At 35.5% G+C, this 10,953-nt stretch overlaps 1 protein-coding gene across 1 annotated transcript; it reads right to left on the reverse strand.

The window, feature by feature from the left end:
- Positions 1 to 9,154: 9,154 nt before the first annotated feature.
- LOC133334767 (rRNA 2'-O-methyltransferase fibrillarin) lies at positions 9,155 to 10,213 on the reverse strand. The gene has a single exon (XM_061543091.1). It carries the CDS (start codon positions 10,178 to 10,180, stop codon positions 9,158 to 9,160), a length of 1,023 nt encoding a protein of 340 aa, XP_061399075.1. The 5' UTR covers positions 10,181 to 10,213; the 3' UTR covers positions 9,155 to 9,157.
- Between the last annotated feature and the right edge of the window lie 740 nt (positions 10,214 to 10,953).

A 10,953-nucleotide genomic window follows, 5' to 3' on the forward strand; every position in this document is an offset into this window, starting at 1 on the left:
TCCCATTTTAGTTTTTGCGCTATATGGCGTTTTCTACACAGAGTCCCCACATTTTTCCAATAACAAATGTTATGACGGTGCTTCGGAATAAATCCAATTTTTCCTACTTAGTATTTCCATTTCAGTTTGTTGTTGTTGTTGTCGTTTTTGGTTCAAAGCATTATTGTCTTTTAAGCCTCGTCACAAATTGAATTGCGTCGCTCGGTCTCTCTCACATAAATTGTATTAGGCAGTCCTCGAAATGGACGACAGTCCGACAGATAGACAGATGAGTAATAAAATGACGGTGTGTTTGTATGGGTGTGTGTGTGTGTGTGTGCGTAAGGTTTTATTGGTTTTGGATTTACAGCGAATTGGTTTTGAACGGTGGATCAGCAACATTTTTATTTTTATTTTTTCGATTGTCGATTTATCCATCCATTGATTGGATTTTTTTTTTTTTGGTTGCTTTTGTAGAAAATTTACGACTAGACAGTCCCGCCGAACAATTGAAAGGACTTCTAATCAATGCCACTGTAAATCAGGAATAATCACAGCTGCAGCAGGAGCAGCAGCGGTTCTTTGTTGGTGATAACAAAAGCTCGGCATATAAAGCCATTACGATTCATTCCCCCGATACAATCGACGGACTGTCAGTCTCGTTCGGCAATTTCAAGACCAATGTCGATGAATTAAAGCAAAACGAATTTATTTTATTAAGGAAAGCAAAAAGTATAAATTTTTATGAAGTGTAAAAAATTGCCAAAAATCTTTAGAGATTTTAATATAAAGTCCTACAGAAAGACCTCTATGTATCGAAGGTACGAATTTGATTTTAGAAGATCCAAAACGTCTTCTCATAGAACACCAAAAGGACTTCTTAACGAAGACCAGGAGTTCGTCTCATGGAAGACATGAAAGTCTTCTTATGGAATGCAAAAATGACTTCTAATAGACAACTAGATGTTCCTCTCATAGAAGACCGGAAGGTATTTTAAAAAAGGACCAGAAGATCTTCCCATAGAGGACCAAAGGGACTTCTCATAAACGACCTGAAAGACTTCTCATAGAGGGACTTCTCACAGAAGACCAAAGGGTCTTCTCACAGAAGACCAAAGGGTCATCTCACAGAAGTCTAAAGGGTCGTCTCACAGAAGACCAAAGGGTATTCTCATTGAAGATAAGTAGGTATTCTTCTAGGTCTTTTTCTAGGAGACCAGTAGGTCTTCTACAGAAGACAAAAAAGTATTATTCTGAAAATCAGAAGGACTTCACCCATAAAAAAATAATTTTTAAAAAACAGGTCTTGTGTAGACCTCTTAATTTTTTATATCCAGGCCCTGTCTGGATCTCTTAAATTAAAAAAAAAAATCCAGGCCCTGTATGGACACCTTAAATATTTTTTATACCCTCCACCATAGTACAGAGGTTATATTAATTTTGTCATTCCCGGCCCTATAAAGTATATATATTCTTGATCAGGGTAAAATTCTAAGACGATCTAGCCATGTCCATCCGTCTGTCCGTCCGTCTGTTGTAATCACGCTATCTTCTGAAGGAGATGAGATAGGGTGCTGAACTTTTGCATAGGTTTGTCTGGACCCCTTAAATTAAAAAAAAAAATCCAGGCCCTGTATGGACACCTTAAATATTTTTTATACCCTCCACCATAGTACAGAGGTTATATTAATTTTGTCATTCCCGGCCCTATAAAGTATATATATTCTTGATCAGGGTAAAATTCTAAGACGATCTAGCCATGTCCATCCGTCTGACCGTCCGTCTGTTGTAATCACGCTATCTTCTGAAGGAGATGAGATAGGGTGCTGAAATTTTGCATCGGTTTGTCTTTTGTCTGCAGGCAGGTCAAGTTCGAAGATGGCATAGCTCCCATATAACGGTAACCCCCAATTTTCGGTATTTTGGGGTTATTGAGCGCGTACATTGGGTTCTTCTTATTGGGTACTAAATACCTCCACAAAAAATTATATATATATAGGTCCACTTTTTCTGGTAGTCCCCCATATAACGGTACCTCCTAATTTTCAGTATTTTGGGGGGTTTTGATAGTATTTTTCCACCGAATTGGCTGTAATTTAGTATTTTGAGTTCTTATTAGGTACCAAATCTCTCCACAAATAATTATGAATATAGGTCCATTTTTTTGGATAGCCCCCATATAAGGATACCCCCATTGTTCGGTATTTTGGGGTTCTTGACCGCGTTTTTCTACCGAATGCGTTGCAATTTGGTATTTTGTAGTCGTATATGGTAACAAATCTCCCCACCAAAAATTATTAATATTCGCCCCCATTTTGGGGTAATATACGGGGTGGTATATTATATATATATATAATATATATATTATTAATTTTGTCATTCCGTTTGTAACTCATCGAAATATTCATTTCCGACCCTATTCTTGATTAGGGTAAAATTCTAAGACGATTTAGCCATGTCCGTAGGTCTGTCCGTCCGTATACTGGAATCAAGCTATCTTCTGAAGGAATTGTGATAGGGTGCTGAGTTATCTAATTTGTTCCACGTTTTGGGTTTGGTTCTAAGACTCTGTTGCAATCATTTCACCTGCGGAGGATATCGAGATAAAAAACTAGAACGTACGTTTCGATAATGAACTATATATGAACTATAATCCGCATTTAGGCCTAGCTGCCCTGTGGGAGGTACCAGATGGAGTGGACCGATATTTCCCATCTTCGAACTTGAACTAAGTTTGGAAGAAATAAAAAGATGGAGAAAGTTTTGATGAAATCAAAATTTTCTAAAACAAATTCGGTCCAATGAAACATGGGGTCTAGAACCGATATTTCGATGAGGCTTATTTTCACCGTGTCAAAGTGTATACACCCTCATTAGCCATATGACTGAGGGGTATAATTATCCATTAAAAATTTCTGAAATTTGTATCATGGTTTACATAGTCGGTTTGTAGAAATGTCGTTATGAGTCCGCTTTTTGGTATGTTTCACTATATTTTCATTTCAAGTACCTGTCAGTATATCTATGGTGGAGGGTATCCAAAGTTCGGCCCGGTCGAACTTAATGCTTTTTCACTTGTTTTTATTTTTTTTTTTAATACAGGTCCTGTCTGGACAACAAAAAAACAATTTTTTAAAACCAAGCCTTGTGTGGACCCCAGAATTTTTTTTTTTTTTGTAATTCACGCATTGTGTGGACACCTGAAAAAATATATTTTAAAAATCCGCGCCTTGTGTGGACCCCTGAAAATATTGTTTCAAAATCCAGGCTTTATGTGGATCCCTGTTCCCTGCTCTTTGGTTCCCATATCTAATGGCCATAATCCTTTTATTCCTTGTTACAAAGTATTTTTTCCTCTGATTTAATACAGTTAACTGAAATCCTTTGTTCAATCCGCAGAAATAACAGAACACAAACTTCTAAAAGAACAGCAATTAGGGCGTAGTTCTCCTTTTTTTATCTTCTGTGCATGCTTCGATTATTAGTGGCTTTTGTTTTCGTGGCGGTAATGTTTCTTTTTTTGTTTTGACGTGCAGAAAGGTTAGCCAAGATAGTCGACTGACTGACAGATGTTTTTCCATCCCATTCGCTCCTTTGTTATCACAGACGGGCTCACACACTCTCACAATGGGAGTTCCTTTTTCTGTGGCAGGGATGAATTTATTGTTATTTTTTAAGTTTACATTTTTTTTGTTATTGTTTCTCGTTTTTTTTTTTTTATTTCCTAATCCGAAAAGAAAATCTAAGAGTAGTTTATGAGAATAAAGATACTCATCTGTAACAAAACAAATCTTCCTCTTTTTTGGGAAGCATCATTAAGGATGTTTTCCTTCTTTTGCCTCCAACCCAATTACAACTGTCACAGTTGGAGGAGTATCAAAGGAAACAATCATTTTGCCGCCGCCAAAAAATATTCATTTATTATTGTTTTCCGTTAGTTTTTCAAATTTCAATTTGTTGATATGTGTTTTTGTTTTTGTTCGGCAAGAGGCTCTCTTTACCAATAAATGTAATTAACACCCGCTGACTGCATCCACAATCCCATTGTGCATTCTGTCATTTTGATGAATTCCATTAGTCCAACTAAACATCGATTCCATCAATTTAAAACAACAAAAATCAATAAATATGATACCGAAGTGGTAGGCATCTTTTATGTCGGAGAAAGGCCTTTATGTGTCATATTCGTAAAGTAATTTTCAATTTCGAATCCATCATTTATAATGATGCTAATTGGAAAACTCAACAAGAACAAAGAAAAACATATTTTGAAAATTCCATAAAAAGAAAGTGTTTCAATTTTTTATAACTCATTAGCAATATGTACGGGGGGTAATGGGCAAATGCTTAGATGATTCCTTTTTGTATTTTAAAACAGTTTTGAAATTTTTTGTCTATAGAAAAAAATCATTTGGAACCTCAGTTCTTATTTTATCCAATCCACGCCTTATGTATGACCTAAAAATTTTTTTTAAATTCTCTCCTTATAAAAGTCTTTGAAAAAATAAATAATTTGGTCCCTGAAGTTTTTTTCTTTAAAATTCCACGCTTGTGAGGGTCCCTGATAATTTTTCAAAAAAAAAAAAAAATCATGCAAAAAAAATCCCTGAAAAAAAATCCAGGTCTATTGCGGCTTCAAAAAATTCTTCTCAAAAAAATTCATGCCTGTGAGCGCTCCTAAAAAAATTTTCTTTAAAAATCCACATTTCTAGGTTTCCTAAAAAGTTCTTCTCAAAAAAATGCCACGCCTGTGAAGGCTTCCAAAAACTCCCTTAAAATCTATGACTGCAAGAATAGTTTTCTATAGAAAAATATCGTGGGAGCCTAGATTTAAATGTTCCTATAAAATATCATTTTTCCCTATAGAAAAATATTGACCATTGAAAAGACTTCATTGAAGCTCTTACTTCAATTGTTTTCTACAAACTACAGTTTGAACATATACACCTGGTGGTCTAAATGTAAACTAGAAAAATAGGTTTATCGACTCTATTTCAAAGATAAGACGTCGATAAGACAGTTCCGTACAGACAAAAGAGTACTAAAGTATGGTGGATGTCTTCAATGCAAGAAATGTTTACATTAGTAAATCTCTGAACCAAAAATACAGGTATTTTTTGTATGCAGGGAATAATTATTCGGATAACCTAAAGATTGAAGGAAATAAATTTTAAGATAGCCTAATAGAAAATTATTTAAAAATCGGTAAGTCGAATTTATACTCCCCATTATGAGTGAAATGATTATCGTATGAGAAGGTGTATCGATACGATACACATGTGTTCGTAAGTATTGATTTTGGTTGTATGGACAAAATTTCCTATCGATCGATACATTAAACAGAACCAATTTTATATGTAAGCTATATATTTCTGAAGCTGGTTAGATCAAACTCGTGTCAATCGGACGGATCTTGCAAAATCATACATGGAATATGTACCTTAATATTGGCACAAATCATTCTACATTTTTAATTCCATAATCTGTGCAAAATTTCGGAATGTAATATGTGCAATCTGCACTTCCATACAAAAAAAAAAAATATACATGGACCAAGATATAGATGATCGCAGGAGTGCACCCTGCCTCTTCTAAATCTCTATCTCTAAATTTTTACAACAGTTTCTCATAATTGGTGGCGTTCACCGGTGTTCGGATAATAAATATGCTATGCTAAATACATATATAACGATTTTAGTCGATTTAATCACATAAATATTAACCGATCAACAAACGAACAAGTGGGCCGAACTTTGGATACTCTCCACCATAGGTATTCTGATAGGTACTTGAAATGAAAATATAGGGAACATACCAAAAAGTGGACCTATACCGACATTTCTACAGACCGATTTGTGTAAACCATAATGTACACCAAATACCCCAAAAAGTGGACCGATATTGGCGATGCATGATGACGTTGAACATCCCCAAAATACTTCAATTTAGAGGACATAGTTTTTTGAGGCCATCAACACGGTACAACATACCAAAAAGTGGACCTATACCGACATTTCTACAGACCGATTTGTGTAAACCATAATGTACACCAAATACACAAAAATGTGGACCGATATTGGCGATGCATGGTGGGATGGAACATCCCCAAAATACTTCAATTTAGAGGACACAGTTTTTGAGGCCATCAACACGGTACAATGGTATTATTTCGGTTAGAAGCTGCTGGTTCAATATGAAAATTGTCATTGCAGAAAAAAAATGTGTATGAGCACGTCCTTGAGGCGATACCTAACGCGGGACCAATATTAATTACATCGTGTAGGAATTACAGAACAATTGTAGTTATCATTATATGAAGTGCTAGGCCTAATTGAGTACTGATATAGCTCAATTTCGAAACTAACATTTTTGCATCACAATAACTTTCTTTTACGATAAATATTGAAAATACCGAAAATCGGTAGGTATCATTATATGGGAGCTAGACCTAACTCCGGGCCGATGTAGTTCAATCTCGATCATAGCTTTCTAGTTTTTTTTTTTATGTCGACATACTCCGCAGGTAGAATAAAATATTAAATCACCGCGAATTTGTTTGAAATACGCGCTCAAGGACCCCTAAATACCGAAAAATGGAGGATACCCTTATGTGGGTGCTCTCCGAATAAATTGACCTATATTTATAATTTTAAGTGAGTGATTTACTACCGAAAAAAAAAACTCAAAGTGCTAAATTACAGCCAATTCGGGTGAAAAATGCGATCCAAACCCTCAAAATACCGAAAATTATACCCTCAAAATTTATAATTTTAAGTGGAGAAATTTGGTACCCAATAAGAATTCAATGTACTACCAAATTTCAGCGATCTCGGTTGAAAAACGCGCTCAAGAACCCTAAAATACAAAAAATTTGGGATACCCTTATATGGGTGTTATGTCTAAACGTGGACCGATATAACCCATCTTCGGTCAGCGATGTCGGTTGAAAAACGCGCTCAAGAACCCTAAAATACAAAAAATTGGGATACCCTTTATATGGGTGATTTTCCTAAACATGGACCGATATAGCCCATCTTCAGACTTGGCCTGTCTGCAGACAAAATTCGCATCTATGCAAAATTTTGGCGATCTATCTCAATTCGTTCAGACGCTAGAGTGATTAGAAAATACGGACATGGTTAAATCGTCATAAAATTTTACTCTGATCAAGAATAGTTATACTTTATAGGGTCGGAAATTATTATGTCGATGGGTTACACAATATATTGCCATTGGTATAAATACATCATATATAACCATATCTATATATGGTGAATCATATATTTTCATTGACATGCATTTTCGCAAACATTCCACTTTAGGGGACCCCCCCCCCCCCCATTCTCGGGGTCCAAATTTTTTTTGATTTAATTCGAATCTACACTAATTCAAGAATGTCCCTACTAAATTTCAAGTGAAAATCTGAAGAACTCTTGAAGATATAGCCGATTTATTCTGTCAGCATCAAGTGACGGCTAAAGGGCTTCTCAAACTTTAAACGCGTTTTTCTCTTTTGCGAATGGCGGGCACGATAACTCAAAAACTAATAACCCAATCGATTCCAAATTTTTACACGTTTCTCTGTGAGTGTATAGCAATCGTATGAACTAGGATAAAGCCAATCGGTGAAGATTTTCTTTATTTTTTAACTTGGTTTTTGGTCAAAAATTGGCAATTTCCCAAAAATATTTTTTCAAAGGCCGGCCATTTTGTTAATTTTAGAGCGAAGTCAATAACAACAAAAATTACAAAAAATTTTTGTAAATTATTTTTCTTCTCTTTTAAATCTTCAAATATATATGTGCAAAGTTACAAACCTTAACAAGCATTGGTATTGATTTACCAGCCCATTGAAAATCTTGAAAAATTAAGATCGAGAATGGGTGGGGATCCCTTAACGGAATATTATAACCACTACCATAAGGTGGACATTCAAAATACCTTAAGTTTATATAGAGGCTATGTCATTATAAATATTCGGTAGGAAGATTTGACACTGTGAGTAGTAGCAATATATGTGTAAAATTTCAAAACTGTATTGAATATTATGAACTATATCGAGATTACAACTTGTCTCATGAGAAAAAGTAAGTCCCCCTATAGAAGTTTATACATATATGGGTATTATTCTAATCTATATAAACAAAATAATATATAATATGTAGTATAGATAAGTCAACACAATTTTTCTTCAATATAATGCCTTCGGTCTACAGAAGATTATAAAATACAATCGATTCAAATTATTCAAATTATATATATTCCTGCAAGCTATTTCCTCTAAGTTTTTTATATCGACAAATTATAACAGACTGTTGTCTTGATAATTTTCATTCTACCCACAGAAGGTTTCCTATATTTACAAGACTATCGGTTAAGAGGAAATTGATCTAAGACTTCGTTTTCAAGTGTCATTATCCTTACTATATGTTTTGTTCGCAAAAATACAATATATATCTTAATAATCACAATACCGATTATAAAACCTTTCTGACATTTACATCCATAGAAAAGAGTTCATATAACATTATTTTAAAAATTGTATTAAGTAACAGTTTGTTAGTATGCTGAACAAACAATTTGTTATATAAGATAAACAAGATATGAAAGGTAAATAAATAAATATCCGCTGTTCAAAGTTAATCTAAATCTAAAATCGAAATCGTAAACATATTTGAAATATATGGATATGTTTTACAACAAATGTAACGAAGTCCATAATGATGTACATAACTACCATATTTACAACAATTCATAATAATGAATTGAGCAACCACATGTTGGCCAGCCATAGATATCAAAACAAGGTACAGTGCGTGTGTCTCTATATGTTTATAAACAGACGCTCTCCACATGTTTTTTGTAAATATCATAACCCAAAAAAATTAAAACAAAAAGATGAAAATCCACAGCTTGTTTTACGATTTTTTTCAACTTGATTCTACAAGTTATTTTTATTTAAAATTCTTAGTTCTCATCATTCTTTTTTATATTATTCTAAATATAAAAAACTTTTGCATTTTTCTGTACTTTTGTTTTTTTTTTTATAGAAGAAAAAAACGTAAAATTAAAAAAAATGGTAGGTAATATAGGTAGTTTTGTAGGTAGGTGAATACTCTTAAAGCTAAATTAAATTGTTTATCAGTTAAAAAATAAAACATTCAAAATATCTAAATGCTTATGAATCGGCACCCTTTGCTGGCGGTCTGTATACACCGACCACAACAGCGTGATCACGTTCATAGGGTTCCAAGGTAATCTGTTCTTGTGGTTTCAATTTGTCCGCTTGCATCTTCTTCACTTCGGCAGCAAACACAGCCTCAGGTTGGGCGGTGGAATCGATACAGGAAGCCTTAATGGAGATGACGAAGTGACCGCCATTCTTAAGGAAATGTTGGGCATTCAGGGCAACAATACGACCCTGATCAGGTTGGGCTACATCGGCGAAGATGGTATCGACCATACCGACCAGCATTCTGTATTTGTGTGGATGACGGGCATCTTCAATGATGGGGATGATGTTGGTACGTTTTTTGGCTACATTTATCAGATCACGACCAGAACGATGTGAGAATTCTACAGCATATACAAGACCCTCGGGGCCGACAATATCGGAAACGTGTGATACAGTTGTACCAGAGGCAGCACCCAAGTACAATACTTTAGAGCCAGGAGGCATGTGAATTTTGTCAACACCACCCAAGACGGCAGCAGCCAACTTGGAACGGAAAGGATTCCAGACTCTGTATTCGACTTTCTCGCCATTTGTTTCGACGGAGATACGTTTCTCACCGTAGACTTCGGAACCAGGTACAAAGTTGCGTGTAACCAATGCATCTTCTTTGCCGCGGGCAATGAAGATACCTTCATGACGATGGGGTTCGATGACAACAGTTTTGCCACCTTTGAAGCCACCACCACCGCCTCCACGGCCACGTCCAGCTCCACCTCCACGGCCGCCACCACCGCGACCTCCAAATCCTCCACGACCGCCACCTCCGCGGCCACCACCACCGCCTCCACGTCCGCCGAAACCTCCACGGCCACCACCACCTCCACGGCCACCGCCGCCACCACCACGTCCACCTCCTCCAAAACCTCCACGGCCACCGCCACCACCACGTCCACCGCCTCCGAAACCTCCACGGCCACCACCGCCGCCGCCACCACCTCCTCTTGGTGAGAATCCAGGTTTACCCATATTTAGATTTAATTCAAAATTTAGAAAATTTCACAAATTAGAAAAAACGAAGCAACGCACGGCAGCAAAAACACGCGGACTGATGTTTCCTATTGAAAGAGTGCCACCACGTGCGTGCGATAATAAACTTCAACGTAGAATGACAAGGGCCATGCAACACTGTTTTCTTAGGTAAACAGAACACAGCTCGCCTGCTGTCAATGTCGCCATGGCGAGCAGGGTTGCATTTTCGTTGTAAAAATCCCCACAAAATGGACGGGGGAAAATAGACGAAAATTGTTTTATTGTAAGAAAACGTTGTATTTGAGATTACCTAACGCAAATTAATTAATTAGCCATTGTAAATTATAACAGATTATTTACTTGATAATACTCAATTCCGTTTTAAAGAAAACCCAATGTATTTAGGTTATAAAATTGTATATAATTAAGTGTTGTATTTTATAATATAGTTAAATTATGCGAAATTTTAATAAATTTAAATTAATTGGATATGGAAAGTAATATGATTATTTCATATGTAAATTTATTTATTTATTTAGAAAATTAAAATTATGATTTTTATTACAATGTGTGCTTACTTCAATCACTATTTTAAGAAGTAAGATGCAGCTAATGATACTTTTGCATAGTGGCAATTTGGCCTTTTCCCGTATTGCAGGGATCTACTAACTTTTACTATTTTTGATATCATAAAGGAACAAATTTTAACGTAGTAAAAAATAGTGCAAAAAATAGGAAAAGACCAAATGTTTTTAAGCACTATTTTAATT

Source organism: Musca vetustissima, unplaced genomic scaffold (genome assembly GCF_032173495.1).
Source record: "Musca vetustissima isolate MV318-11 ecotype Yass unplaced genomic scaffold, APGP_CSIRO_Mvet_v1 utg518736, whole genome shotgun sequence".
Lineage (NCBI taxonomy): Eukaryota > Metazoa > Arthropoda > Insecta > Diptera > Muscidae > Musca > Musca vetustissima.

Excerpts from the sequence above, each read along its gene's own strand:
- LOC133334767 (XM_061543091.1), bottom strand. The coding sequence starts at position 10,180 with ATGGGTAAACCTGGATTCTCACCAAGAGGAGGTGGTGGCGGCGGCGGT.